This window comes from Rissa tridactyla, chromosome 8, assembly GCF_028500815.1.
Source record: "Rissa tridactyla isolate bRisTri1 chromosome 8, bRisTri1.patW.cur.20221130, whole genome shotgun sequence".
In the NCBI taxonomy this organism is placed as follows: Eukaryota; Metazoa; Chordata; class Aves; order Charadriiformes; family Laridae; genus Rissa; species Rissa tridactyla.
The window spans coordinates 11122818-11150561 of NC_071473.1; the positions used below are offsets into that span (position 1 = coordinate 11122818).

The 27744-nt window shown below is 34.2% G+C and overlaps 1 protein-coding gene across 7 annotated transcripts in view; it reads left to right on the plus strand.

Moving 5' to 3' along the window:
- SNX29 (sorting nexin 29) overlaps positions 1-27744 on the plus strand; it is a 130706-nt gene that overhangs the window by 65587 nt on the left and 37375 nt on the right. For 6 of the 7 annotated variants that reach the window (XR_008468167.1, XR_008468166.1, XR_008468169.1 and 3 more), the window contains exons 17-19: positions 1137-1192; positions 2158-2239; positions 14740-14880. Coding sequence is in view for 3 of the 7 variants with exons in the window: in XM_054212575.1 (XP_054068550.1) it covers positions 1137-1192; positions 2158-2239; positions 14740-14880 (279 nt within the window). In the remaining 4 variants the exon portion in view is untranslated. Of the gene's footprint in view, positions 1-1136; positions 1193-2157; positions 2240-14739; positions 14881-19091; positions 27661-27744 lie in introns of those variants that run through there. The other variant, XM_054212577.1, reaches the window with a different exon arrangement.

Sequence of the window (27744 nt, forward strand, 5' to 3'; positions counted from 1 at the left end):
GGTCATACTGGCCCTTCCAACCTCATTCCTCCAAAAAAGAGGTGTTCAGGACTCTATATATGGCCTGGATATATGACCTGGAGCTGTCTTGGCTCTGCACAATTTTCCTCTTTTCCTTTCTCTGGCAGGAATGACTTTGGTTTTGCTGAACCATATTCCTTTAATTTTGGGAATGCAAAATTTAGTTTGGTCTCATGTATTGGGAGGTCTTGAGCTGGTCTGTCAAAACGTCTGGGAAATAGATTTTCTTTAGTCTCCTTTGCAATTTTATATTACTGTGCAATAACTATATTACTTTATAATGAGCAATATTTAAGATTCTTAGGCAGCAAATATTCTGAAAAACAGTAATATGCATGCAACAAACATTATAGAGATACACTGAACCAATATTTAACTAATGTAGAAGCTGTCTCTGGAAGTTCGCAACTTTTAGCTGTTTTTCTTCATCAGAACACACTAACTGTTCTGGGCTATGCTTTACATTTTACAGTATTCAAAGGAGAGAAGATATCCTCTTATATTTAACTAGCTTTAAAGTAAGGTAAAAAGCTGTTGCTGTTTCAGCTCTAAATGCTCTCTCAGTCTTGTTTTCTCACAACTGCTACTTCTATTGATTCTGCAGGTGTTAGTCCATCATTGCCAGCCTTATCAACTTTTGCAGCTATGTAACGTTTTGTAAGAAAACAGATAAAATAAAGTGATCCTGTGTCTTTATCTTAATGGAATGTTGGTTGTAAAAGAAAGTGATCACTAGGTTTTTATATGCTTCATCTCTTCCCATAAGTTGTTTAAACACACAATGTACTTTGTTTAAGCATATTTTGCTTATAAAGGCCTAATAATGATGTTTTTTCCTGTGTTTTCTATACCTTTCAAAATTACACACTTTTACAAACCCCAGTTTTTTCTTTACAAAACTATAGCAAATTCTATCATGAAGAACTCGCAAGGGTGATTATGTTCTTAATCCTGTTGCATGATTGTTTATTTTTCTTTTATTGTTTCTCAGTAATAGCTTTTATTGGCATTTAAAAATTGAATGCTGAATTGTAATTTCCTTATAATATTATGCTTTCTTAAATGAAAGCATAATAACCAGTGTGTGGGAATTTTTTCCTGTTTTGTAAATGTAGGTCCCTGGAGATTTGAGTCAAACATCTGAAGATCAGAGTTTGTCAGATTTTGAAATGTAAGTTTCATAATACACATATTTTTCTCTTTGTACTGTCTTTATGGGAAAGAATAATAAACAAACAGATTCAATAATTTGCTTTTCCTATATTATTTCCAATAATTCTCAGCTGTGGTGTTCCATTGTTAAAAAAGTATGGAGAGTTGCACAGTCCGTGCCCTAGTGTAGTTTTTAATAACGTTGAATGCAAGTTTAGATTTATGAAGATTCTCTTGGAGTGTTCTTTCAGTGCACTAGGTCTTGGTTTCCTAACAAAGCACCAAAAAGTTACAGTTTTCTGTTGCTTTGGTTTTGAGAGATGCTAGATGCTGTTCATAATATGATGGACTTCCTCATTTTTACAGACTAACTCCTAATCGATGCATACCAATAGTGCTACCAAAAAACCCACAAACAATACAGTTGGTCATCCCAGATCATTCTAGAGTGTTGTGATTTGGAGTTTTGCCTTTATTAGTCAGACTAATGAATCTCTAGCTTTTTGTGGATGAGGGGGTGAAAATGTTGCTGATGTCTTTGAATCATAGAAAATTGGAGATGAATTATGAGAAGCGGATGGCAATAGCTTCTCCATAATTGTGCAGTGCTCTTCTGTTACTTAATGAGCTCGGGTTTTTGCTGTGTTTTGTGGACCAAAATATTGCATTTGTTGAAATGAATAGTTTTTGTGTGTATAATCAAATGTTGCCAGATACATACTGTAAAACAAAACCAAACCCAAAAAAACCACAAAGAGAATTTTCATTGCTCTTTTTCAGTTATGTTAGTTTTCGGGAACACTTTTAGATACAGCAGGTATAAAATGTTCAGGCAGAACTACAATTTTTCTGATACTCGATTTGAAATGTTAAGTTGCTTTGTTGATCACTTTGATCATTATCTAAATCACTGGAGGTAGTTGCTTTGCAATTCTTATACATAAATGTGGTTTCCTATTTGAAGTTTTTCTCTCTTCTCTTCAGATCAAATCGTGCTCTTATTAATGTTTGGATTCCCTCAGTCTTTCTGCGTGGAAAAGCTGCTAATGCATTCCATGTTTATCAGGTAAGTGATACATCTTAACACAGATTCTGTGTAAAAGTTTCTGACTGAAATAGCACATTTTAATAATTTAAAGATCTCAGGATAATTTCATTAGAGATCAGTTAATGTACAGCAGCAGTAACTTCATATACATTAACCCATCGGATTGTGTTCATTATCCAAATAGCATATTTTGAGGGTTGGCTTTTAATAGTTTAATACTTTAAAAGCATGCCAATAAGGTGACTGTATTGGCCGGGGAGTGCAAGAAGTCAATGTTAATCAGTAATGCCTTCTTCAATATGCATGTACGTATTTTGTTTCAATTTTGGGGATATCAGTGACCAGAAATGTTGCTTGGCCAACAGACAGACAGACGTGGCTTACTGTAGTAGCTCACTCAAAACCATTTTGAATGGCGCAACAAGCATTCACTAAGTGTCATTGGACGTGTTCATACTGTGTTCTGCTTCAGCTGTGTATGAAACTCGGGGTTTGTGCTCTAGCCTGCCTTGTAGTTGAAGCATTGAAATCCTATGCTGTTCCTGGATTCCTGAATTCTCAGTTTCAGAACAATTTTACCTTCCATGGATAGAATGGCAGGGCAAACTTTAAATGCTCCTTAAAATGCTGTCCCAGGCTGTTTGTATTTCTTTCTTGGTGGATTATTAGCAGCTGCAAAATTTTTCCACTTTTGTTCCAGCCGCGTGTACTTAGCTCTGAACAAGATTTCTGACGCTTTTTAACATTCCTCTCACTCTGAATGATGACTTGTGTAGAATTTTGAATCATTTATGAAGTGTTGGCAGATAGTTGAAAAATAGGGGAAAACATCCACCTTTCAGCCAGTAAAAGACAATGAAAAATAAGACTTTAGCTAATGGAAGGAAAAGCTAACAATACCAAACAGGTAGTAATTTGTTTAAAAGCATTGAATAATCAATCCAATTCAGGTGCACAAGCGTTTGTGGAAACCTAACGTGTTGACAAGTGTGATTATTTTTGTCTTTCTGGCTCTCACATATTCTCCACTCTGCTGTCACTGGCTACACATTCTCAAACCCACACACCAGTCTGCTAATGCAGAAATTGTTAGAAACATCAATATCTCACCCCATGACATCTCTGTTACTCTAGTGACGTTTCAGTTCTGTGACTGCTAGAGGAGCTCTGGTTTCTCCTGCTTGTTTCCTAGGATGCTCTGTTTTACTCCTGTCATCCTGCTTTGTCATTTCTTAGGTTTCTCCTGTTCCTGTCACTACACACCATTTGCTTTCCACCCCATCCACCATTTCCTCACCAGGTGGGGCAGACACTTGGCAAAGATGATCTTGTCCCACTCTGTCAGGTGGATTTCATCTCTCCCAGCAGTCCTTGATTCTTAGAGACAGTCCCATGATCATAAAAGCCAAATCTGTCCTTTTTAATTATTAAACCTGCTTTTGTATTTTGAGTTTTGTTAGTGTTGTTACTACTAAGACATGAACCAGAAACAATTTATTTATAGGATTTCTATCTAATATGCTGAATCTTTCTCTTTTTTTTAAGTAATAAAGTGCTTTTCATTAAGGTATATTAGAACTGGATTAAAAAACATTAATTGTTTGAAGAACTTAATTTATTTTTCATTTTACTTGTAACTTGATATCAAACTTAGTTAGTAAAAGAGTTCAGTACTTTTCATGCAGTTTGACTGTACATGACTTTACAAATGGCATCACGAAAGCCTGGAAAGTATGCAGAATTCATATATACTAGAGATTTTCTCCACATTCTTTTTCAATAGGAAAAATATTGAGATAAACTAAGCTTCCCAGTTTATAAGAGGTTTAGGGCTTTATCTAAAATCTGCTGAAGTGAGTAGAGGGTTAGATGTTGGTCTCAGCTTGCTTTGGTTAAGGGTCTAACTACAGTGACTTGAACAAAATTTAGGCTTTTTTATTGTGCTTTTGCACCTTATTTCTATTTATCATTGGCATGGCATTTTAAAAAATATGTTGTGCTAGTACAGAGTGGATTTTAATAGACTTCATCCATTACTTGTCATCAATGGAAAACAAAGAACTTGTGACTGAAGGCTAAGCCTCTTGAGAAGAGGAAAAAAGAAGACAAAATATCATTGCAAGATTCTAAAAGATTAAAAATTCTAGATTTACAAAAACACAATTTTGAGAATTTTATTAAGTTCTTTGTCTACTATATATACTCATAATGTTGGGCATTCATAAGGTACAAAATTCTGTTTATTGGTATATGTATTTGAAAAATGTACAAGTTCTTCTGAATATGCTCTATTCATTATCTGTTCTCACTAGCAATTTACGGGACATGTAATGTGGAAAGTTAGAAGCATCTGTCTAGAATAGGATGTCTGTGGTCCGACTAGTTGGTCTTTAATTACAGAACAGCACAGAATATCATAGAATTCCCCTGGTGAACAGCTCTGTATTTGCTCAACTTTTTCTTTTAATATTTTTAATATTCTTTTAATATTTTAAAAAAAACAAGCAAGAATTAGCTGTGGAAGTGACCTAGAACTTCTGTAATTCTTACTAAACTTTGATCTTGGTACCAGCTGAGATCTTTCCTTATGGAAGAATACATTAATGGCATTTCTACCAGTTTTTGATCTCAGTAACAGGAGCATGACTGGGAAGAGTATCTGTCTAGCAAATAACTTTGTTTTCTGCCACTGTGCATGTGAAAAAAAGAAATTTTCCTAAATAGACAAATGCTCTGTAGCATAGCACTACAATGAAACACTTGAAGTGATTGCCACATCTCTGATCAAATATGTAGTCATGTGCTTGCTGAATATATATTCTGCATTTTACAGCTACCAGGAAAGCATTAATTTATAAAACTTCAGAATAGCCTTAATAACAGCACTGTGCATTTATCTTGTTAAATCTCTGCCAAAACATGAGCTCCTGATTACAGGGAATTTGATTCAGTGTTGAAATTGTGGAAGTGGATATTTACCAGGCTACCAGTATGTAATGAACAGACAAGGACTGGGAGTGACAATTAGAATAAATGACTGAGCTCATTTCTGAGAGTCCTCTTATTCATGATAAACATTATTTTTGCTGCTTTATCATTTATTTCTCCAATGGCAGAAAATTAAAATGCATGTGTAACACTTTGTGTCGGCTACATGAGAAATTGCTTGTAGTATATCAGTGTAAGGGAAAGTAGCAATATTGCAGAATGTTGATATTAATGAGATCATTATCAACATCTTTTGGAGTCCACATTTCTCTGCAACTACTTGAATAACCATAACTTGAGATGTAAAAATTGACTCTTGGTTGTGCTGGCTAATTCTGAGAAAAAGATATCAAACGAACTTTGGAGAAAGCTAAAGTGTGCCAGTTGGAACAGCAAAGTTTGAAACTTTGGGTTTGGGTAAGCATCATTTTTTAGATATGCTAAATACTTATGACTGTACTTGGAGATTAGCCTTAAGACGTTAAACCTGCCTGAAAATTAGATTGTATGCATAATATTATTAAGGTAAGATGATGCTGCCAAATGAAGATGTTACAAAAGGACATGGACCATGACCATTGCTTTTCCAAATGCAGTTCACGTAAATGTATTACTAACATGGCTTGATTTCTTCTGTGTTTTCTGTTATTAGAAAGCTAAAGAGATTGTCTTCCTCTCCCCTCCTGTTAGGAGCCACCTTGTTAACTTCTGCTGATTTGAGATTGTGTATCTCCTAAGCATTTTACTTGATGAAGAGAGGAAGACAGTGTGCTGGTGGAACTTGCTATGTCACATTTATTGCTGATGCACTTTAGAATTGTTGTGTCTCTTCTGTCCCTTTTTGCTGATAAGTGAGTGTTTTCTAGCAGAAAATAAACTATTGCATACATAGCACGTGACTTGAAAATGACCAAAAGAAGGTGGAAAGAATTACAGAGCACCTCAAAGAGTTTGGAAAAGTATGAACCTATCAGTTCGACAGTATCTGTCATCTTTTTTCCAGCATTTATAAATGCTTCTTATGAATATAAGAATTAGGAGAAATAAATCTGGGTAGCTGTGCCTCTTCAAAATTAATACCGATTCTGCATTTGTGCTTCTTAAACCAGGAAAAGAAATGAATGACATTAATTTGCATATCAGGAGGGCCTGACCTGGACAGGACAAGAATAGACTCCAGCAGGAGTTTTGTTATTGTGCTTGCTTGTCTTTAACTTTTTTTTTTTAAATTTAATGTAGATTTGTAATGGTGTTTTGAAGGGCGTTTCAAAGCATTTTTTTTGTGTCATATTAATATTTCAGTATGTTTCAGATGTTGTGTTCAAAATCAGTACATCTATCATCCTTAAAAAACCTCAGATGTTATTTTTCAGTGAATATAGAAGGAGAAGTTTCCAGCTCCAGCTTACTTGTCGCATAGTTTCAAGCATCAAATAGTTTCTTTAATTTCTGTTAAGGATTAAGGATTCTGGAAAAACTCAGAAATAAAGTTGTGGACTCTGAAAGCACACAACATTTTATAATGAATCCTATAGATGTGGAATTTTTAATCAGACCTCTGTATTTGTAGTTACACTGCACTCTAAAAAAAAAAAAAAAAAAAAAAAAAAACACCAAACCCCTAAAAGAGACAACTAACATGGTTTGCAGGCATAATGGAGTCTGTTTAAAAACTTGGATATTGCTCAGAGGAAATGCATAAGCTATTTAGAAAAAAAAAAAAAACCAAAAAGGAAAAACAAGACAAGGATTGCTAAGCAGCAGAATAAGGAAAGTTATTAGAAGTAAATAAATACTTTTAAAAAAATTAAAGAATAAGTCATTTCCAAAAGAAAATAGAGGAATGTACACATTCTGAAGGAAAAAAAGTAGAAATACAGAGTTATAGCCCTCTTACAACTTCCAAAACCCATAAAATCTAATGGTCTGTTCTGTATGTCAGGAGGAGGCCACTTGCTAAAGTCAGTGGGACAAATACTCAAGCTGAAGAAGGTGGTCTCATAACATAAAATAGTAACAGAAAAATGTGTTTTTTAAGATCTCTATTCACCATGGAGTTGTTATGGGGTATTCCCATTCTGTATTATTCCTTGTGGAGAATTACCAGATGGACTGTTTTAAATGAAATGCCAGTAGATCTTATTGAACAAATAAAGAATAAATCTCCACATGCAGTTCACCAGGAATTCAAGGGTGAAATAGCTGAAAACTGATAAATAGCTTCTGGCTTGGGTACCAGAAGTTTTTTAAACTAACTAATCTGACACAATTTTTAAAAGGGTTTAGGGAGGTCTGAAAACCAAGTTGTTAGAAATCATTAGTAAAGGGATATCACAGCAATCTTTGAAATCATGGAGAGATTTTTAACTGTTTAAAAATGCGAAGTGGAGCATCCATTGAAGCTACTAGCTTGCAGTTTCAAACCAAGTGCTTGACAGTGCTTTTCTCCACAACATATAATTGGGGTGCAAGACATCTTATTACAGAGTTTGTGAATACTGAAAGTTTACACAGGTCTAGAGAATACTGAGCTAACTGAATTTGAGAAAAATCAGTCAAAGCACAAAGATGTGCCATCTTTCTCACGAAATCCCTGGATAGCAATATTTTGGAAGATAGGCAACTTTTTTTGATAAATATCACTATACATTTTGTTCATATTTAAGCGGACTGAATAGAATACATTTCATAATTCACCAAAGAACTTTCCAAACTGTTCAAATCAGTATGAATGAAAAGTGTGCATTGCAGTAACAGTACAGTGGAGGAAGCTTGGAAGTCATGGTGTAGGATTAACTAAACATGAGTTGCCCTTGTAATGCTATGCTAAGAATGAGTAATTTAGTCCTGAAATTGAAATAATAGGTATGATTAGGAAGTATCTTTCCTTCCACTATTGTTTGTCTTCTCTGCATGGCACGCTTATTTGAATGTTTTCAGAAGCACATCATTTCTCTTTGTAATTGCTCAGCTTTTTTGTTTTGTTTCAGGTTTATATCTTGACTACTGTCTTGACATTCATTAGTGCTGACAGATTACCAGTATAATTAATTTTGCACCTGAGTAGAAAGATTAATTAGATGACCAGTTGCTGTCCTTTTTATGAATCAACAAATCATAAGGATTATTTAGACATTACTGGATGAAATTATCGGGGCCGTGATAGGAGCTCAGAATAGAATGTCATAGCAGTATCTTCTAGCAAGAACATTAGAACAATTACAGTTATCCCCTTTCAGTCCAGAAGATGCTTAAGAGGTTTATTCTTTTACAAACTTTGTGATGGCTATTAGTAAGTGGTAATAGGATTAGTTATAAGCATTAAAGGACCTAGCCATGTGTGAAGAAACAAAGATATTTTGTACAAAGTAACAGTTAAGAAAGCATAGTCCTTTAAACAGACAAGTTAAACATTAGGTGGCTTGGGTCATGCTGACGAAAGTCTTATGAACATCCTGTCTTCTCTAGTTAGCTAGTCGCTTTCTGATGACTACTATTTGTGATCTGTGCAGTTTGATGCCCATCTTCTTTTGTGAATTTTTTTTTTTTGAGGCAGATGTTGCTCAGCCAGTCTACCATTAGAAAATAATTTTGTCTAGTATATTCACAGGGATAAAGACAGAATCCAGATCAGAATCAAAAACAATTTTTGCATTTACATTTTACCTCTAGATGGTGATAGTTAGTTGTAGTTTCTTTAATGCCTGTGAAGCGAGATGATTATTGCAATAATATTACTTTATCGTATTTCTCAACTATAGAGTATCTTGTTATTTTCTGCATACATATGGATTCCACTTCCCTGTGAAGTGTACAGCAAATGCCATTAGTCATGCCTTTTGTTGCTATAATTACCAATGGCTGACACTTAAGATAATGAAACCGAGATTTTGTGATTCTTAAAGTGATACCAATATTTAAATGGCTACTTGCAAGTCTGCCTTGTTTGCAGAGCAGTAAACATTTTAGATTATACCAAATAAGATTAAAGATAAACATGCTGATCAGATAAGACTGTTGCTATTTGCATATGAGTAGCCACCCAAGATTATCATAAATAAACATTCTTTTTGTACAGCTTTTTTACCCCTAGTCTCTTTTCAATCTTTCATATATTTGACAGTGTATTGTTCATTTTTATGAACTAAATATCAAAAAGTTGAAGATTCAACTTGTTCGCTTTAATTCCTGTTATGTCTCTGTAAGTAGAAAGGCACACAAAAAGCTGCTCATATCACAGCTTAAAAGTTTCATTGTTCTGTTTGTTTTTCATTATGCAGAAATTCTTATATTGGTTCATTTTCAAAGAGGGAACTTAACCATAAATGTAGTCCTGCACTTGTGTCAGAATATTACTTGCATTTGTATTCATTTCTCACACTTTGAAGGTAACTTTGAAGAATTCAGTTTGAATTTATAGTCTAAACAGAATCCCATTGTCCTGAAGTACAGTCAAGAAATGTAACAGGTTCCTTCCTTTTTTGCTATATGCTTTCCTTTTGGATTCATACCTTTAACAACTTCTATATGTTTTGAATGCTGAAATAATTTTGATAAAACCTTCCTAAATAGATTGAAATACATCACTCCTCTCAGGGAAGCACGCTATGAAATAGGAAGAAAAGGTAGTTCCATTCCCCTGGACACAATTATTTTGTAAATTGTAAATTTTGATCAAAATCTTTTTAATTTAGTGCTCTGGAGTAAAGATGTGTATTAAAGTTGAGTTAGTTTTAAGAATTTTTAAAACTTTATTATCATCATAAACCTATATTTGAAAAGCAAAACAAGTAGTCGTTACAGAAACTCATCCCAGAACGCGTCTGCACCTCTGGTTAAAATGAAGGAATTTTCTTTCTACAGAAAGGCTTCTCAGTCATTTTTCTTAGATTACGTTAGCAATAATCTACAAAAGTACTTGCACTCTTGTTTTATGGAAATATCATGGGTTATAAGATTCATTTAACCAAATGCTAAGTTAGAAGTTACTTGTGAGTTATTGCAGCAAATATTCCAGGCTTCTATAATGTCTATAACGCAAAACTCAAAAACCGTAGAGAATCAGTAGATAAACGCTAAAAAGTTTTACTTTATAGTTCAGAGCACTGAAATTTGTTTCGTCTCAGTTTCTTCTCCCCTTTTTATTATAAAGAAGTTTAATAGACACTCTTAAACAGGTGGGTTTTGGTTTTGTGGTTTTTTTTTTTAGTATGGGAAACTTATAGTGGAAGCAGTGAAAAGATGAACTGTGTTAGTTAGCTGACAAGAACTTTTAATGCAGATGAGATCTTGTCTCCTCTTACTACTTGCAGCTGTCCATCAGTAATTCTGAACTGGACTTTTAGAAGTCCCTGTCTTGTGCCTGATGCGCCCTCTCTGTAGTTGTATCAGAAGAAGATGTCTTTTTATGCTGTTTAATAGATTACTTTTTGTGAGAATAAAGAAGAAATTACCCTTACTCTAAAGACTGGCACAAGATAATGTGGATCACAGTAGGATTTAAGTATTTTAGAAGATAATTTTAGTAGTTTAGAAGATAATTTGGGTACAAGTGTTACAGTTTGGTCCTGGCATGAAATTATGATTGTTTTATGATTATGTAATACAATATATAATTATTTAAATTGACTATTTCAAAGTCGAGGTAAAGGAGATGCAAGATATTGGTGTTAGAGTCTGCCTATAAGAAGGGGAAAAGCTGAAATGCTTGCAGTTTTAACTTCATCCATATCATATCATATCATATCATATCATATCATATCATATCATATCCTTGCATGGTTTTTGTTGGCTTTTCTAACACAAGGTGTTAGAACAGATTTATCTACATAGGTAGTGGTAGGAGCAGTCTGCTCTATGTAATTTTTCATTTGTTCCAAGCTTGCTTTGTCCTGCCTGGGGGGAATAAAGAGGCAAATTTAAGCACATAATGTCTCCCCCCCTGTGCAATCTCTTCTCCCATCCCCCAACAGTGTTCAAATTGCCTGTCTTAGAAGACGCATAAAATCCATTTAAGAACTGTCATTCATTCATTGGTTTATCCCGCTGAGTGCTAGCAATATGCTTCTTAAGATATATATGTTCTGTTAGCATGAGCAGGTTTGATTATTAATCTTCTCATCCTTTTTTATCTTAATCTGTTCTATCTAAGCAGATATTCCCGTATCTGAAGCAAGTATTCTCATTTTACAGAAACATTTTATAGCTTCTTTACCAAGAATGAAACTCTAGCAAAAAATTAAAGCTTCTCTAACAGTTCATGTCTACTTTCCTTTTTCTTATTGTACTGAAGCGTAAAGGTGAAACTATGGACCCAAAATTATTTGAAGTGTTATTTAAAAGCAAATGTAAAGAAAACTTTTACCAGTCAAGCTTAGCTGAGTTAACATTTAAAAAGCAATGGTGCCAATTTGCATGTTATGTTTTTGTTTTCATGCTGATTGGGTTGTCTCTACCAAACCAGTTGCGAATTTTCCTTTTTGTCGTCACATGCTTAGGCATTTGAAAGGCATATGTAACAAACAAGAGGATATCCAGAAAACCCTTTTTTATTAGTGAGGGAAAGGAAGTTAGAAATACAGTAATACAGTAGAAATACAATAATGCAGAAATAATACATTTGAAAGGTAATGTAGCAATTTGGTATTGATTTTTAAATTGTTCAGAGAATGAGCCTAGGACTTTCTGTAACGTGATCTTAAAATACTGTTCTGTAATTATATGTCATATGTTAAGGTATTTTCAGTAGTAGAAAGTAGTGTCACTCTAGGGTGGAGCATGATAATTTGGGAGAAACATACACAAAAGTGTATTTGGCAGCTACAAATGTCATTGATTTCCTATTAAAAGGCCATGAATGAAATTGTGGATACATTGAAGGTGATGGGAATAGTCCTAATGACTTTTAAGGCAATTTCAAACCGTGCATCTCAAGTTGCTTGATTTGATATTTCAAAATTTCGTCTACAAAGATAATTGTTCACTGTTATTCCTCTGCTTAAGTTGTATGATCTGTATTTGATTTAAATTAGGATAACTATATGCCTTATATAACTAGACTAGAGTAAGTTTATCCAAGCAGTTTTATATTTGGGATTTATTTTCTTTGATTTCCCAACCGAATTTGCATTAAGTGTCTTGAAATACCTTGGCTTGTGAATAGTATTCCCTGTTGAGATAATAAAAGCTTTGAATGTCTACTACATCATGAACTTTAATATGCCTTTCATACTCTATTATACTATTGTCAATAAATTCAATATGGCACAGGGCTCCAAATGTTGCATTTTCATTTCTTACTGTCTAAAAGAAATCAATATCTATGTACACAGAAGAACAGGAAGAGATTCTGTAATAGTTTTATCTAAGAAATGAATATGTGTTTTTGCAGTCCTTAAAAATTTCAATTGCAATGTACTGGATTCCTTATTTAGTTAACTATGGGTTACAGTTTAACAGAAACTGCATGATTCACCAAATCACATGTGCAAAGGTAACTGCTTAGTTAAATTAGGATTTCCATATTAAATAACTTGGTTAGAAATAATTAAAGCTTTTCTGTCATCCTCACCCCCCGTAGGGAAGCTCAAACATGAATCTTGGGAATGTATAGAAAATTTCAAACAATATACTGGTTGAAGCAAGAATGGGCAGGGAGAGAGGTTAAAGCTGGGTGAATAAAGAGTATTTAGAATAGTTTTTACTACATTAAATGAATTTCATTGAAATTATGCAAAGTACTTGCATTCCACATTTCCCTTCATTTTCCTTCAGAGGTGTAGTGAATTGTTAAAACAGATGGTCCAGTAGGTGTTTAATTATCTTTATCCTGGCTTTATTTTCAAAATGAAAAAGAAATCTGAATACTTCCTGCAGACTTACTATAGTGGTTCCATTGTTACACTATCTGAATTCTTGTTACCAAAAGTAGTGGAATTTTTGTTTACATATGCATAATTCACACAATACTCTGAATATCTTGTATTCTTAGATGTGCTAATTTTGGAATTACAGTATTCATTTTTTGTCCATCATGAAACATGATAAAGTACAACAGTAATAAAAATAAGCTTGTTATTCAATAGAATCTAATATTATGAATATATGAACATTTTCTAAAGTGAAATATTATAATTTGGCAGAAGTTGCATGGTATAATGTATTTTGTTGTGAGACAGAAGCCTCCTATAAATTTGAGAAATTAAGTGTCTGTAGAGATAAAAGGACTTCTTAAAAACTAAACCAAAGGAAGGCTGCACAAGCTGCTTTTGTGGAAGAAGGCATTCATCTGACCTCACTGGACCTCTGAAATACCATGAGCCCCTAGTAAAATTTTGTTTTTTCTAAGGACTTGGCAAATCTAGAGGAGAAGGACCATGTTAATGCTTCAGTCATCAGGAAAAGCTACAATTCGGTGTTGGAATTGGCCACATCAAAATCCAAATTTCATTTTTTCCTCATATTTACAAAAATACAGTTGTTACTGCCCACTCTTTCTGTGGCAGTTGTTGGTGTTGCTTTTTTATATATGCATTCTTCTAATACTTGCCTTACAACTTACTAAATTACTGGGTTCTGTTGGAGAAGCAAGGCAGTGCAGTGTCATCAGTGCTACTCCAGCTTAATTTGTGATGCAAAATACTGAGATTATGAACACGCATGAGAAATTCGAATCAGCTACAGATTCTGCAGAAGGAGCTAAGGAAAAGGTCACTCTGGATCCTGAGTTTTGATGCTTGGTTTATAGTTTTGGACTTGTGCTATTTCAGCATTCTTTTAAACTGTGGGTTCATTTCTGTAGAGGAAAGGTTATTCCCTATTAATGAATGAAATGTCAGCTTTCTGTAAGTATATTTCACTTCTGCATGAAATTTTCCTAGAGAACATGAATATTTAGCATGTAATTGGTAATATGCTCATGAAATAATTGAGTGGCAAACAAAAACATAATCACAAAAACTACAGCTGTGTTAAATTATACTTAATGTCCTATACAAGCAGAAAGAATGAACTGTGTTTATTTTCCAAACAATAAAATTTCTAGTTTAGTTTTCAACGTAATTATTTTTAGAAAGTAAATTAAGTTTCATAGTTTGGATAAAATTATGTTTTGCAATTCTGATGCTACGAAGCTAATTTACAAAGTTGAAAAACTGTGTTGAGTGCATAGAAATCAATTTTATAGTAGTATGAAATTATTTTTTTCTTTGGTCACTAGCTGGAATATGCTGGAAACCATGGTAACAAACAGTGCTACCATGGTTGCCCCCGAGTCATGTTAAAATGAGCAAGCTATGTTTGTCTTGATAAATACAATAAAAAGAGAGAAAAAGAGAAGGAGAGGGTAGAAGGGAGAGAATAAGATTAATGACCTATACAACAGAAACAACAAATAAGTGATCCTGGAACTTCTCGTACCATTGCATCATGAATGTGAAGGTGTTAAGTTTTGAGGCTAGAGAGAGTAAGGGAGATACATTAATTCAATGATTTGTCTTTAAATTATTTCTTTCCATGTCTGTATTTTGCAGGTTTATATTAGGATAAAGGATGATGAATGGAATGTTTATCGAAGATATGCAGAGTTCAGAAGCTTGCATCATAAATTACAGAATAAATACCAGCAAGTGAGGACTTTTAACTTTCCACCAAAAAAGGCCATTGGAAACAAGGTACTTAAAAGAACTCACAGTATCATTAAGAGTTGAGGAAAAAACCTTTCCTATCTACACACACAAAAAAAGACGTGACTATCATAAATATTTTTTACACCTGCTGGACGGTACCTGCTATTTTTCAACAGACTTTGCCCTCATCAGCTGCAGATTCACTGATAATGTAGTTAATGCATTGATTTTTCCACTCGCTGTTTACCAATTGTCGCAAGTTCTTTGAACCAGCTTTTTAAAGGCATTTGGGTGCTGAATTCCTATAATGTGTCTTTGTGGTTTAGCTCTCCCTTTTTAAAATGGGAATTTCTGCATTTTCCTATCATAAAGGTATTTTGCAAAAAATACAGTAAATATTGCAGTAGGTATGTAGTAAATATGTAGTATCGTGTAGTTTAATCCTTAATCACCAAAACTTCAAAATGTTCAAGAGCTTAAATGCACATTGCAATATACATCAAAAATTCAGTAAGGATTGAGAAGAGAAGTAATCAAAGTTATTTTTCTTTACAGTGTAGGAATGATCTGAAAAATTTATTTAACTGTCACAAGTAAAATATTTGAAATTTAAATCATGCTTATGACGAAAAACGTCTGTGCTAAACTACTGTGTGCTTAAATCAGCATTCCTAATGTTAATCAAATTTGTTAGCTTTTATATGAGATTTTCTCCTTTTATTTTTTTTTCCTCACTGCCACTGAGTTCTCGTATCAAATATCTAAGAAGCACCAACCATAGCTATCAGTGTAGTCATCAAAAGAAAGCTGACCTAATGACTAAAATACTCAAAGGTCTTCATGACGTTTTATTTGGCCTAAGACCACATTAATACATGTATCACTAAAATGCCAGAATCGTGCTAATTATATCTGTTGCAACTTTGTCTTTGATAGAAAAATCCTATGAAGTAATATAAAATTTCAAAAAACAACTAGAAAAAATAATGTTTATAAATTCCTTAATGTCATTCAGATGTCAGTGAATGTGGATTGTGAATATTTAAAGGTGGTAACTCTGATCTTCAAATGATTTCCCAAGTGTTCCCTAAAAATGAGTAGGTAAATTTGGCACATGTGATAGGAAATTAGTAGCAGTGCATATAATCTGGAATGAGTGGTGGTGATATAAATATATATGGAGTTTATCAATAAAATCTGTAGGCCTTTCTGCTTGGCATAAAGTCCAGAGTTAATGTTCATTTCCTATTAGCCTAGTAAACGAAAGTACTTATGATAGCTTTTTCTGCTTTTTTTTTTTTTCATATATTAGAAGATCATGCATTTTTCATTTCATTTTTAGTGGATAGTTTTGTAACAGAAACAACGTATTTTTTTCTTTATTACATAACTAATTCTCCTTTTTTGAAGTGGTGTAGTATCAGCCACTTCAATAAATTAGAAAAGTCTTCTTTTGAGCTTTTTTTGGTAGTCTCTCATCCTTAATTGCTTTAAAAAACTAATTGAATTACAAGTTCAGTTGCACAATTGATGCATACAAAATTATCAGTTGAGCAACTTATTAAAAATTAGCATCGCTTATTCTTTCAGTGCTTTAGCTTTGAGACAAAATTCTACATTATTCACGCAGAAACCCACAATCACTTTCTGTCATATCAGCTCTCAGAGAAAGTATCTTTTCTTTATAGTAAGAAATGGGTGCCATCCATTGCACTCCTGAAAGGCTCCTATGATGAGACATAAGCCAGTTGTATAATTGGAGTTGATTAATGATTATACCTGCTACCTACTGTAAATAGCCTGCAAGTTGCAAAGTGGCACTTTCACATCAGCTTTGCAAGAGCTTGCCTCAGTTTATCATACAAGAGCTTATTTCCACAGCACATTGTGTAGGCAAACTTTTATCCTTCTAGTGGTGCTATTTTGTGTACCATGTCATATTATGTATTGCATTTAGGAATATTGCATGCTTTTGTGTGGTATGGTAGGTCATGCTTCAGGAACACTTACCCTATAGATCCAGCAGAAGCAGTATCCCCTTGAAAGACATCACACTGTGTGCCTGACTGAGATGGGTTAATGGCCTTGAGATGGCCCTCCTTTCTATGAGCGAGCAAGTTGAAGTAATTGGAAGGTTTAAAAAAAATCAGTGTAAAATTAATTAATTCACATGGGAATGTCTGCCTTGGAATTCTGTAGAACTTCCAGTTTAGGATGAGGCATTTGTGCAGGATGTTACACATGCAAATGTTTGGCATTAGAATAGATACTGTCAATACTACCTTTTCAGTATTTCTTTAACTTTAGTAGCTACCAAAGCATGTTCTCTTTTAAGTATGCTGTTAGATTTCAATAGAATTATTTTCTCTCTGATATTAGTGATACTGTTTTTAATAGAATTGCTGCTGTCTTCCCATTTCTAGATTAATCAATACAATCTTAAATCAGTGCATAAAGAACAGTTTCAGTAGGTAAATTCTGCTAACAAAAGTATCTCTATTCAGTTTACATCAATCTATGGTTTTCATATCCTTTACAAAACCTCAGTGATATTAGATGCCCAAATAACATCTTGCTAAAACATAGTCCTCCATGTGTGTATGGCTAAAAATGACTTTTTTACAGCTTTTGGAAAATGGTGTGTCCTTCTATATCCTTCAGGTCTGTACCTGAATGATGTTATTTATTGCGTATCTTCAATCCACTGTGTTTGGTACTATGAGGCTAATGAAGGTGATACGCTTATTCTAAATGTTAGTGGCATTGAAAGAGAGTTTTGCTGTAATTGATACCTCCTTTGTATATTGTGCTTCTTTTTTAAACTGCAGAACATTTTATTTAAGACTTACAAATTTGATCTGCATTTTTAACGCTTGAACTGTTTGTTTTTGTAATCTTAAAACATACTTCCCATCTATCAGCCTGGTTTGTGGTTTGCTAAGTATTTTATATGTAGGTGTATATACCAAGACTTGTAATTTCAAACTATGGTTTTCTTGCATGAAATAGATTTTTGCCTTTTATGTGCTCTTCAGGTACTCTGGATCTTTTGAATTCATACTTCCATTATCACAGTTTAAGTCTTTGTGACTATTGCCTTCCTGTCAGGTTCCTAACGTCCAAAAGACTGGTTTGTTTCTAGGTCTAGAGTGTGCTGAGTTACGTGAAGTCATAAAGAGAAGCTTCATACGATCATAATACTTGATTGCAGAGATCCCTGTATGCTTTTGCATAGAAATACAGCTTTGTTTTTTCATTTAAGATGAGCCGTTACATTTATCTTCTGAATCTTCGTTGGTGCTGTGTTTCTGTCTTCTTAAAATGTTGCTTTCAGACTAATGGTTAAGTCATAATATGTGAATGTTTACTGGAGCTTTTATTCCGTATTTTTACTGGACCTATTATTCTAATTTTTTTAATATTGCAATGTCCTTAAAATCTCAGTTGCTACTTCTGCATTGGGCAGATTATAACGCTTACAGAATAGATTTTAGTAACTGAGTAAACACCTAATTAGGTATCCTCTTGCAAGGGTACTGTCCCAATAGAGGACATATCAAAATAGAAATGTTTCTTTGCGTCCACTGAAGACGTGAATTCAATGATTGTCTAAGTGTGTAGAAATTGAATAAGGTAGCTTTCCACTGAGTGCTGACTTGACTGCATGATATCCCTTGCTTTCCTTTAAAACACTGGGTACCCCATATAGAAAGAATACACAGCGCTTTTCTGAGATTAGAAGAGAGTGACTTTGCCATGACTCCTCAAGTTCATAAAAGGAACAATACAGAAATCTAAAATAAGTTTTCTGTCTAGGAGAAAATGTTGAAAGCATCATCATTCATCACTCTTAGCCCGTGCAACTGAAGTTTGTGAGCTGTTTCCCTAGCCGTAGCTTGTTTCATGCCTAAATGTTAGTTTAACAAAGTAAATGTGTCCCTCTCACCTATCAGTGACTAAGCTAAATTGTAGATTTTGTGTATATAATTATTTTAAAAGTTTGTAAATATTTTGTGTATGTGTCTTAAAATATATCTGTTTTTATATACATATAAACACATGTACGCATATGGCAACATCAAAGACAGCATTTAGGATATACGTGAAGTTGGCTTCTGGAATGTGTCTGGTAATTCTGCAAGTTCTATTCACCAGGGACTTTATCTTTCTCCCATTTATGTCAGTGGGAGTCCTGCCTTTGTGCTAACAGTGCAGATGTCTTCCGTTATTTTTTTTTTTTTTTTTTTTCCTGCCAGCATAGCTGCTTTTTTATCAGTGTTTGGTCTGTTTGCTGGTTGCTGAAGATAATGAAGAGATTTAAGACAGTCTGCAGGATAACTATTTTAGGATTAAAAAGTATAAAAGGTAAAGATTTTATTGCAAATTAAAAATGACAGACTATAGCTTGTATCTTTTGCTTATAATGTTTGCTGTTTTTTAAAAGTTTATCAAGTAAAGAGTTGTCTGGCTCTTTGTGTGTATATGTATATATGTGAAGTAATTTGAAGCCTTTCAAATTAGAGTTGGAATTTTAATATTTTTGCTCTTAAAGGTTTCACATTATGCCATTGATGTGTAACCCCTGTTATGTATTTCCTTACCGTAAAAAGTTGATCTGCCATTTTGGGCCTGTCTATTCCGAGACAAGTAGCCTTTTAAAGCTGCTTTTTAGAGTAGATGATGGAAGTACTAAACTCCTCTTGGAAAGGGATAAGAGAGAAGGAGCACGAGAGGAATAAGGTTGAGTTTGGCAGGAGGAAGCATGGGAAAGGGCTGCAAGGCTTTTCATCATGGATATCTCAAGGAAGCGATGCTGTCCTGTGTTATGTTCCAGAGTTCCTGGTTGAGTGGTAACCTGGCCTTGAGGTTCCCCTGAGGGGAACCTTTCTGGGTTAGGGACAGAGGTCACCAGACCGGTGCATTTCCATGAAGATTCCTCTGCTTCCTCTTTTTCACTTGTTTTCTACTATCTCTGTGGCATGAAGTGCTCATGTATCTCCAGGTATCTAAGATACAGTTCTGGTGTTTAAGATTTTTTAACTTTTGTGGAAGTATTTTCCTGTGGGAAGGAGGGGGTAGCTGCTACTGGGTTGGGCCGAGGAGAGAGGTGAATGATTTGATGAGATAGCTGTTTGAGGAAAAAAACTACTTACTTTGCTAGTAATTTTCAGAGACCATGATGCTACATAATTTTCTTTTAAGGTTATTCACATGAATTCAATAGAGCTATTTCTGCCTCCTCAAGAAAAGGCCTATGTGTTTGCTATTATCAGTCACATTTATGTGACACAGAATATGAATTCAGAATTCAGTGTTTGTTGTCCTATGCTCACTACATTATGCAGTACATTACCTAGTTTGTATACATACATTAACAGGCTATGTATTTGGTTATTGTGATCCAGTGAAGGTGTGAGATACTGTTGACTGACAGATGAGCATTCAGGAGGGACAGGAACAAGGAATGAAACTTCCTGCCTCTTTCAGATCTGGAGAAAGGCCTCAGTTCGTACTTTTTCCAACTTCATTACTATTCCAATAAATATTCTAGACCATAACGTTAATAAAAAACACTACCAGTAATTCTAGACTGACATGGAAAATCATGTTCATGGTTTAAAGAAATCAGTTCACAAGTTGCATTCATAGGTCCAATGTATATTTTATTGCCATGATAGCAAATGTGATTGTAATGGTTGATGTACTGACAGCGTTTGAAATACATGTTTTAAAACAGGAAGTGTAACAATTCCTGTTTAACTAGTACATAGGCAATAACAGAAGAAATGTGGAATGTTTTAAAGAGGATGATCCATAAAGATTCTTAGCGAAGGAAGTAATTTCATTTTAGGCTTGAGTGCTTTTGTGTCCTGATTTAGCAGAGCACTACAGGACGTCCTAAAACTTAAGTATGTGTTTAGCTTGCATTGAAATCAGAAGTACAAATACATGTGCTTTTGTACTTTATGGGGTTTAGTAGCTCATAGAAACTATCCTTTATCAGATTAGTTTGTCAGAGTCATATTGTCATAGGGAGTTGTGACGTAGAAAGCAAAACTTCTAGCTAATGCCATTGGGGCAGTGGACTAAATAATATTTCTTAGTATTAAAGCTTTGATATCCGATGTCTTCAAGTAGAATTAGTAGAAAATGATGACTCTCTGCTCTTTCAGAATTGGAATACATTTATTAAAGGAGAAAAGCTTTGAAAATGTAAATCCTTAAGTTATATATTAAAAATTTGAAGTTAAGGATTGCTTTCATTAATGCTTACTTAATTTGATTTTTGGATGTTGTAATATAGATGCTTAAATTCTATACTATTCTTGATTTTAAAAGTAAGTAGTTTTTAATTTTCAACCCTCTTAGTGGACTTACCTAATATATTGAGTTATTTTCATATTCTACTTCGCCTTGTGGGTTTTAGGAAAAACTGTAGTTAATATACATTTGACAGACATGCCCATGCTGTAGTATGGTTAAAATTAAAAGAAAGGGATCCATTTGCATTGTGTTCAAGTCGGGAAGGGAACTCAAATTACTCTTATATGTATAGTCACATGTTTTAATTCTGTAGCACTGGGGGTTTTTATGGCATTCTAAAACCATAAAAGAAACTTTGGCCTCTCAGTTTGCTATGTTACTTCATAATTGGAAAGTTCAATTCTTAAAGAAGTATGCGCTTTAAATAGCCATTGAGATTAAATTAATACAGTCTAGTTTTCAAATAGGTAACTTAATTGAAGTACCATACAGAGAGAAATAAAAATAATTTCACGCTTGGCATAATACATTAAGATTTCTAGTCACAGCACACCTCTTTTCTGACACTGTCACCTGCACACTAAAGGGGACTACAGAGTATTTCAGATTTTGAATCCAGATCCCCTCTGGGTTTTCTACTGGAAAAGACTGCAGTGGATATTTTATGTATACAGCACTTAGAGCATTCAGTTCTTCCTCATTTCCATTTTTTTGTCATATGACTAAGAGAAGAGAAATAAGTCAGTAGGAAATGGTTGGGTTTTATATGACAAATACTTTATAGCAAATGCTTCATCTTCAAGTTCTGTAGTATGAAACATCTGAGTTACCTGCAACTCAGCATGAAGGTTAAAGCTAACACAGTGCAGAGTAGTATATTTCAATTTTGGTGGTTTAATTTAACAGGTAAACAGTTTGCCAACTTGTACTTCTCCATCTCTTTCAGAATGTCTCGCTGAATTAATATGTTCATTTGGTGCTCAAGTGTAACATTTCATGAAAATAGTGTATCGAGTCTTTTTCTTTTCAAGTTACAAAAATTACTTATTAATTGCTGTTCAAGTTTAGGAAGAAGGAACACAGACTATTTAGGATCTACGAAACAAAATTTTGCCTGTTAAGAGGTGTTTTTATTTTTGCTGTCTTGTAATCCTATCACTTAAGAGAAGTGATTTATTCTAACGAATTCTTGACGATAGAGCCCATAGAAACAGTTCAGATGGTGTTACTTTTACATCATGACGTTATGGGGGGAAAAAAAAGAAAGTAATGTAATTTACATGCTGCTTGGACACCTGCTAGATAAAAATATTGCAGTTTTATAACAACTCATGCGTCATTTAGGTATTCTAGTAGCCTCCTGGTATAAAATGAAAATATAAAAATAACTTTCTAAATTTATTTCTTATTGTGATAGCGATGCTAAATTACAAAGTTACTGGGATTAATAAATTTCCTTTCAGAGAGATCTCAGCAGGGACACCTCGTTACAGAAATAAAACTAAAAGCTCCTTTCTCTGAGCTTGAACTTTTACCCATGTTTTTCTGTCTTTCTGTACCTATCAATATGCTTTATATTATGTTTTATAAATTTCATCAAATTCTAATCTTACTTGCTCTACAGCTATTTGAGCAATTGCTAGTACTAAAAATATTTAATATTGATTTTTTTAAAAGTGGAGAAAACAAAATATTGAGTACTTCAGATCGTGTGAAATGCTGGAGATGCTTCCTGCATGAAAAATCTGGTTTTCCTCATTGTACCATGTAAAATAAGGCAGTATGAATAACCGGCACTTGATATCAATATTCCTCATTCATTCAGTTTTTGTTTTGGAAAACAGAATTGTCCTCTCAGAGTGTATCTAAAAAAAATTTCTATTAAAGGAGCATCTAGCCTTTTGAGTGCAAGTTAAGTTCAAAGATAATCTTGTATCCAGCTACGGCTTGGCAGTTGGGTTGGTAAACTGCTGTGTTTGTTTATTTATTTATTTATTTACTTATTTATTTTCAAAATTATACTTGCTAGAATTAAAGCATTCCAAATAAATGTATTTGGATACTGTTAGCCCACAGATGTAGACAGTAGCCAGAAGCTAGCAGGCTTCTTGCAGGTCTCTTTCAGATGTCTTAGATGCTGCTCGTTACCAGCAGACTGAGCAAGATGGCTGTAATCTCAGCCAGCTCTAGCAGGGGGAGGTTGGCCAAGGGGGTGTTTTCTGGGCTGTTGTGGAGCTCCCTGTAACCGTCCTCTTTTCAGCAGTTCTGTGGCAGTCTTTACCCACCCGTATTTTCTTAGTATCCCCTCTCCTAACTTGCTGGAACCATCCAACAAGAGAAAAGTGGCATAAGTTCTGCTTGAAGTTTTTTACTGGGAAGGGAAAATATTTCCTGAAATGTGGTAGAGAAACAACTGTTAGTAAATTTTGTGGGGAATTTTGAAAGCAATTTCTTTCACTTCTGCGAGGGTAGAAGAGAAATTGTAGATTTTCGTTGACCTGTTTGTGGGTTTGACTCTTTGCTGGTTTTGGTTTTTTTTTTAATTATTTTATTATTTATTTTTAAGGGAAGGCATCACTGTAAGCTTGTATATATAAGCTTGTACACTGTAAGCACTGTAGGTACCATGTTTCTAAAGGGGTTTGGGGTTGGTTTTTTATTGTTGTGTTAAATTTAGAGTCTGTCTTTATTGGTCTTCAGGGCATTTTCAAACCTGATAAAAGAAAGAAATTAAGAAACAAAACTGCAGTGCTGGGGGGAAGCACCGAACTGAGACACATTTTAACTAATATTGATGATGGTTATTGCTGTAATATAGGTTAGTGAAAAAAATGGATCTCAATTTCATGAACTGTTGTCGTAGTTTCCAGAATCTCCTGAATAAAAATAAAGAGTAGACTGATAATACTTGGTCTGAGGCGAAAACAGAAATAGAATTTCCCTGTTCAATAGCTGAGGAAAAGAATAAGCCCTAGGGGTCTTGCTATAGGCTGCACTTTCCTAGTGATGCATTTTAATGAACAGTTGATTCCTGACCAGTTGACAAATTGACTTTTGGCTTTTATGTCTTTAAATAACAAAATATTTAGAAGACACTGGATTTTGTTAGCATAATGTTACCAATTGATTTCTTATTTCTAACAGTGGCATTAAACACAACACTAAAAAGAGATCATTTTTAGTTTTATTTGCAAGCTTTCTTTTTTTTCTGTTGATATATTTATTCATGTTTAACACATTTTCTCAAAGAGGGTTTTGAGAAAGTTTAGCCTTTTGGATAGATGATATCGCTAGCTTGAAAATGCCAGGTGTCTTAAGAAATATACTTGGTTCCAGGATTCTATAAATGTCTGAGCCAATTCAGAGAGGTACAAAACATAGTTTGACTGAGATTTATTACACTGCGGAAGAATTTATCAAAATGGGATTGTCTGTTGTTTTGATAGGGCCTGGGGACTACACACTTTCATGTGTCTGTTAACATACAGTGTGCTCTGGACTTGTACTCTAAGAAAGCACAGACAAAACCTTAGTATGACTATAAATCTTTGTAGCTATAATGCTGTGATATATAAACTACCCTCTTACTCAAAAGGTAAGACTTTTTTCAAAAATTAACATTTGAATAAAAACCGTATTTGAGAGGCATAGAGAGAATGGTGACCTGAGAATGCTGGCACAGCTGCCAAGCAACCATTTCCTTACTGACCAGGTAGGCTGTGCTGAGCAGCTCTGTGGAGTACTGCAGGAGATGCCTCAAGTCTCAAAAAATTAGAAATGCTAATGAAAATGTTGCAATTGTCCACATAAATTTGTGCTAGACTGAAGACACTGACAGGACCGTAGCTCATCCTTAGCATGTCTCCTGCTGAATGGTTTTGCAGCAATTCCTTTTTCAAATGACTTTATCTAAAGCATTACTTTCTGATATGATTGAAATGAAGCCATTGTTGGATATAGAAATGCATCAACTATTTTAGTAGAGAAACAGAGTAATAATCACGGTTATGTAGTAAATCTCTGTTTAAAGATAGATAGATTTCAGAACTGACAGTTCCTTGATTTCTTCTTTGTATCTGAACCTCTTAAATTCCTGTTTGTTCCACTGAACAGTAAATGTATGAAAAAATCTCACAGTGGGATGGGAAAAATGGAAATTTCATGTATTGTATATCCTTGTTTTGTTGTATAACGCTAGCCTGATTCTGCCATACAGAAACTGGCAATACAAGTAGGATGGAAATTCTGAGCTCATCTAGTTTCAATATTTTTGAGATTACTTTTATATAATATGGTAGTATTTGGTATATTTAGTATTGGAAGCTGTACATCTGTAAAACTGCTTCATGATGCAGTAGTTACTGAAGGACAGGTGTATTCATGTCATGTTGTATTGTGACCTTTGCAAAGGTGTCAATTAGCCCATAAAAATTAATACTTGGTATCTAACTATTTTTTAATGACAAAACAGTGAGAATGACTCAGCAATTAAATGTTTAATTAGCTCCCATTTCAGCATCTGATTTCCAGCTTCATTTTCAGGTTAATGATTGGGTAAAGACTGATATGAGAATTAGGCTAAGACTGGTTGACCAAGGTGGTGAAAAATATTAGGCTACACTAGAATAACCTGAGTTTATTTCTGCGTTTGCAGGGTCATCTTTGAATAGCACTATTGTCGGTGTTATTTAGGGTGGGATGCATTGTGTGGTATCAGAGCCTGATACAGCTCTCGTTAAAGTCCTAAAGCCATATTTCCTTTCATTTTAATTGAGTTGGATTGAGCCCTGAGCTGTTTTGTTGTTTGGTTTTGGTTTTGTTTTTTTTCCCCAGCGTTAACAATAGGAGGTTAGTTAAATGATAAAAAATGGTTAAAACACCAGAAGCAGTGCATTTTATGTTGATTGCAGCAGCACCAAACCCAGAATATAAGTGTTCTATCTGTCCCTAAATCATGGCAGGTAACCATGGCAATTGTATCATTTCCAACAGCTCATGGAAAATATTTGAAACATCTTAAGTGAGTTGTCCCATTAATAATGAAGAATATCAATGTTTTACCATCTGTTACATACTAACAGTGTATATGAAAGACCAACAGTTGTGTGAAACAATTTAAAATGCAAGTTGGAATGAACTTGGCTTGTAATGAAAAACTGCAAAACAGCGTAACAAAATATGGTACGTCAGATTCTGCTTTTTAGTTTTATAGCATTACATCATCTTCTAATATCTGTTGAGAGTCTATAAGATTTCCATTATGTGTTCTCGTTTTCAGAGATTTGTAATTTGATATTAGCATTTTGCTGTGGGCAGAAACTTGGCAAATTCTCAGCCAGTAAGAATTTCATAAAATATTTTGGGAGACATTAATTTCAGATTAAAAATATTTTCCCAGATGTGTTTTGATGCTTCTCCCATCTGAAGCAGTTTTGCTTGTTAACTGAAGTTTTGTGGACTCGTAATCAAAAGCACGTGTTCTTGAACTGTGGGCTAGGAAATAACTTTGACATTAGTTTGTGCAGAAACAGAAGCAGCTTTCTTGTTCAGAAAATATGCCTACAAATTGAAGGTGAATGCTGGTATGTTGAGTCTCAATTAACAGTTTGTGTACAATAAGTTTACGCTGCAGAAATTGGTGATAAATTTGGCCAAGATGCCCTACAGACGTATATCAGAACCTGTCCATATTTTTTATGTAACCGAGTCCCTCTCTATCCCTTTCTTTTAACAGGGAGAGAGAGATTCTTAATCAATTAGGAAGGGCAATAGATTATGGTTATAGGCAATGTATCCCTGCACGTACTAGTTCCTTTTCTATGCATGGATGCTTTCATGGATTGTTAATCAGGTGGTGCTGAATATGTGAGGCTTTCTCTTTGGTCAGATGGGAGCTGCTTTTCAAGTACAGTAAGGTAATTTCAGCATCATTACAAAGAGCGATAGTAGGTGTCCATAAATAATCCCTCACACTGAGGATATATGTCTCCAAAGACTTCATCTTTGAGTTGAAAAGAAATCTCAAATCTTGAAAGCAGAGCACCTGCTGCCCTTGAATACTCTTTTGCCCTCTGTAGTGCCATGGGATCAGGGATTAGGTTTATTATGAATACAGTAGGAGATGTTTTACAAGTAATAGTAAAGCGTTAAATTTCTCCAAGTTTGGTGGGATCATTTGATCTACCACTGGACCCAGTTAGAAGAACTGAAAGGGGACAGTTAGCCTTGCCTTTTGATTTTAAAGTTAGTAAGGTTTAAGCCAGTTGTTCAAATACCTTCATTGAAAGATTTGTAGGAAGCGTCTAGGGCCTGACTTAGGAAAATGCTTTAGAAGATATGCTCCCAATTTGGTTATGGAAGGATCTGTTATGCTCTGTATAAAAATGGAGAAAAACAATATATAACAGTGTTTTTTCTGTAACAATTTCAAATTATATATAATTTGTGTTGTATAAACAGTTACAGCTCTTGAAAGTACAGGAACCAAATATGTATAATGCTGGTTTTAGTGCCATTTTTGGTATGTGCTTCTGGAAAAAAAAAATTACTGCCACAATTATTTAAAATGTATTTTTATAGCCAGATTTGAAAGAACTTACTGGTTTTTTGTCCAGAGCTCCTGCTAGTGCTGTTTTTTTTTTTTTT